The 4245-nt window shown below is 43.1% G+C and overlaps 1 protein-coding gene across 1 annotated transcript in view; it reads right to left on the bottom strand. All coding sequences in view use genetic code 11, as the record gives it.

Annotated features, from left to right (window-relative positions):
* Nucleotides 1–2824: 2824 nt before the first annotated feature.
* Nucleotides 2825–4245, bottom strand: part of EGR_10591 (hypothetical protein) — a gene marked incomplete at both ends in the record, with an annotated part of 4013 nt that continues 2592 nt past the window's right edge. Inside the window, 3 exons of the mRNA XM_024499840.1 lie at nucleotides 2825–3000; nucleotides 3728–3799; nucleotides 3870–3984. Of these exons, the coding sequence (XP_024345745.1) occupies nucleotides 2825–3000; nucleotides 3728–3799; nucleotides 3870–3984 (363 nt within the window). The remainder of the gene's footprint in view (nucleotides 3001–3727; nucleotides 3800–3869; nucleotides 3985–4245) is intronic.

The raw sequence follows: 4245 nt of genomic DNA, 5'->3' as shown, positions 1-4245 counted from the left end.
AATGGGACCATTAGTGGGCAGAGAAAGTGCTAAGATTGCCGAGCAAAGGCAATGGTGGCCTGCGCTCACCCCAGATGTATCTGATTCCTGCCAGATCTCAATCGCTTACATCACCTCACAGAGATTGCACCGCTCCGAACTACGCCTTTTAGTTTTTCGATAGGGAGGTAGGCATGGGTCTTCTACGCACCACCGAAAGAAGGAAACGGTATATCCTTATTATGGTAGTCTACTTCCGAAATGCGGTCGAGACAAAAATTGTGAGAACATTAAACACAAAAAAATTATCTAGATTTTCTTTTTCATTTGCTGAATTTGTCAACACAGGGTGCCAGCAACAATGCACGACGATAAGGGCCGTTTATTCGGAAGTCTGCTCTTCACCGGACTATGAAAGCAGTACAGGATTTCCAAGATCTGCACCACATCTGCACATGCGCAAGGTAGTGGACAGGTGAAATCGAAACGCACTCCGCATGGCCTGTTGAAGGATTTACCAAGGATGTACAATCGAAAGACTGTTACATATGCCTTGAACGGTGCCTTTCCGCTTATAGGGCTATAGTTCATGTATTATTGGGCCTTCCACCGTTCAAGATGCTCACAGTTGTGATAATAGAGTACCCTAAAACATAAATTCAAAACGTCCCTGGATATGTACTGACACTGAAAGACGAGATGTGAAAAATCTCCCATACCGCCCAGAGACACCTGCTACCGTCACATATATATGAGACAGAGGATCTACGGTGGCAGCCACAGTTACCCTAAAGTTAACCAAAAGGAAGACCTATTACAGTCAAACAGCCCTGTCCCGCCGTTTGAAGTATGTTGCGCATCCCATTAGCGGTGGGAGAGGGTTGCATCCTGAGTGATGAAAGCCATTTCATATGCAAACCACCTGGATTTCAACGCACGACTCCGTGCTCAACCACTCAAGTTTCATCATAACAAGAGGAAGTTTGCATACCAGGGAAGTATGAAGACAATTAGAAGTGGCAAATTTAGATCCCACTCATCGGGAAAGTACCGAAGACTGTTCCAAAGGGATGAGGGGTCTAGGTAATTCATGGATGCTGAAATGTACATATTGGGCGAGGGACGACATTATGTACCGTGCTAATGTCCGCAGGGGTTGGTGGATACTCCGAGCTCATATAGACTTGTCCTCCTGTTGCGTTGTAAGGCTAGTGAACTAGCGACAAGGTGAGGCAACTGGGTAGAGAAATAGAGTACTTAGGAGTTGATTAGCTTAAAATTTTGAGAGAAAGTGAAGCAGTTTGAGAGGCAGCTAAAAGGCGAAAATTTGGGGTTAGAACATTAGGATATAGAGACGTGAAGAGCCAGATGACTAAACAGGTAGTGTTCTTGAGTATCAAATAGGTAGACAAATGATTATTTAGATGTCAAGAGGGGAAGTGACTTACGGGAATACGGAGAGCCAGGTATTTCACGCTTGCAATTTAGGGGTCAATTTTATGCATCTGCAGAGCATCCCTTCTCTTGCCCGCTTGTTTGTGCTCTCCGCCATTGTGGAGTAAACAATTCATGTCCTCACATCAGTTTAAACACGCCTTGAGTAGGCAGATGCTATTTCACTGTTCTAATCTACATTCATTTTGATGAGGAATAGCTAGTAGCCTAAAATTGGTTTTGTTGAATTATGTTTTGACATTAATCCTCGTTATTCTAATTCTATCCGTAACAATTATTCTAAAAGCTATGAAGTTAGAGGAGTAGAGATCTAGCTTATATGCAGTGGGATAAAGCATGCTAATTATTTGGCTATTGCCTTTACTTGGATAGATTTTGTTACAGGGGAAATGTTCTCATGAGTAGCCTCTTACACTCACAATCACACACCGGAGATGTGGACAACCAAGCTACCTGGACGTCAGCGTAGGCATCGGGAACAATGTAAATTACTTAACATTTGTCAGTTTTTTTTTATTTTTTGCAGACTTAACAACTCGTCTGCACCATTTATAGAAGGAGTAGCGAAGTGGGTAAAAGTGAAAGCCGTCACTTACAGTAAGGGCATTTGCAGCGTGGTGTTCGCGTCCCCCCGCCAGTCTTTTCAGTAGCGCTTAATGTGCAGATGCACCTCTGGTTATAGATTTTCCTCCAAATTGTTCCTTTTCTCCATAAACTTGGAGCCAATAATAGCAAGGGAAACGGTTTTAGGGTCTCGATCGTTGGAAAGGAGAGTTAGTACGTATTTTAGCGGAAAGCCGCCCCTTATCACATGCAGCATTTGCGATCCAGAATGGGATAGACGAAGGCTCTTTTTATCACGCCCACCACCAACTAGTCCTATTGGAACCTCCGGACCAACGCACCTATGCGACATCGTGGTGAGGATCAATGACAAACATACCTTCATCAATGCCTACTGCTATCTCAACCATGGATGGGCTGAATGGAAGCTGCATCAAGTTCTAAGATAAATTAACTATACACTAGCAAAAAACTTATTTTATTTTTGCCGTATTACAGGAGGGATTACTTTTACCATTGTTTATCCGTGGATAAAACTTAGCTAAATATGTCTGTCAACGAAAGCAATTTTGCATACTTTTATGATATCAACAAATTATGAAGGCTAAGAGACCGGTTCCTTGAGGGATTAAATAATTCAGCTGGAGGTAGGGGCATACGCCGTAGGATAGACGAAAATGAAAGGCACACAGGGGTACACTACCTAAAACAACCAATAGGAGAACAGCATTCGCGCATTCCCCTCACTTTGGACGCCCCAAAGGAGCGATGTTTTAGCATCCGCAAGTCTATTCAGACCGTGACTCGATGAAAAGCAGGTAGTGAGTCAGGGTTGATGACTGTCCAAAATGACCAGCATACCTTCCTCCATGGCTTTATCCACTATGTATTTAGCCTCATCGAATGGGACGTCATCCGAAATTACTGAGCAGCAAAAAGCAAATAAGTAAACAAAGTTGTCACTCGAGAGTGGAGGTGAACCCACCGATTGCGTTGATGCTGCTAATGGAATGCTGAAGTAGAAAGTTTGATTTTTTTACTGTTCACTCGTGTATAATCAAAATCAGTAGCGGGCTGTAGGCAATGATGGTAATATAAACAGGCCTGTAAATAAAAATGCAGTAAAGGAGGTTAAGAGTCTAGGGGCTACGGGTCAGGCGTCAAGATTAGCTGATCACCTGAGAGGGGTTAGGTCAACGATGGTGTGCAAAAGAAGTTCCTAAAGGTAGGAACCACGTGAGCGAAGTTAACAATGCAAAAAAGTAAATTGATAGGCCCTGGGGCTTTAAGGCAACTCACAGTAGAAGGCCCCGGAAAATATGGGATATATTAATGACCTCATTTGCCGAGCTCCCATACGGCCCCGGCGCCGTACATGTTGCACCTTTGTTTCGCAATGTCGTGATTATTTTTTTGCTGAAAAAAAGCAAGGTGCACATGTAGGGGTGTGTTGAGGGTTCGATGATTGCAAAGGATCACAGTTGCAGCATTGTACTAGACCCATTGAGTTAGTGGAAAGAGAAATTGAAGAAGGGCATGCCCTCTTACCTGGTTTAATCAGGATGGAATGGGTCAGTGCAGTAAGCGATGAAATGCGATTAAAGCGAAAATGTAGGCATAAGTGACACTACTCATCTTCTTATTCTGCTTTGGTTCAAAACAGCAAACACTGGAAGCAAGAAGGAGCAAACAGAGCCACGGATTAATTAAGTAAGGAATAAAATCTTACCCATGATAATATTAGCTACAATAGCTACAAATAGTGAGTTGAAAAATACAAGTGTACACTCCACCGGAGGGCCTAAATGATTGGAAAAAAGACGGGCATGAGTGAATTCAAGAGTAGTAGCCCTGGGAGATGATGAACTCACCTAACCGTATTTTGCCTTGTTCATTTAAGTTAGCTTTCTTGAGGGCGAAGGCAGCACCAATTCCAATCACGACGACACTAATTGTAGTAATAATGATTCTGTTGTGAACAAAGACCTTAAAAAATGTTGAAATGCCATTGTAGAACCTCCACTTTTGCTAATTAACCCCATCGACTAAGATCATGACCTTTCCATTTGTCCTCTTAACAAATTGTTGACTCTTCGACAGAGTGTGCGGTCGAAGCCCATAAATGAGCAGTCGTTTTGCATAACCAACCACTCTGCAGGCACATGTGACTGCCAGCTAGCATATACAGCTTAGCCTCAGTAATAAAGGAGCTGAAAAATACCTCTAGACTAGGGATCCATTGCCGCA

This window comes from Echinococcus granulosus (genome assembly GCF_000524195.1).
Source record: "Echinococcus granulosus chromosome Unknown EG_S00238, whole genome shotgun sequence".
Lineage (NCBI taxonomy): Eukaryota > Metazoa > Platyhelminthes > Cestoda > Cyclophyllidea > Taeniidae > Echinococcus > Echinococcus granulosus.
The sequence above is the reverse complement of the archived record's forward strand: the minus strand, read 5'-3'. Positions and strand labels throughout refer to the sequence as shown.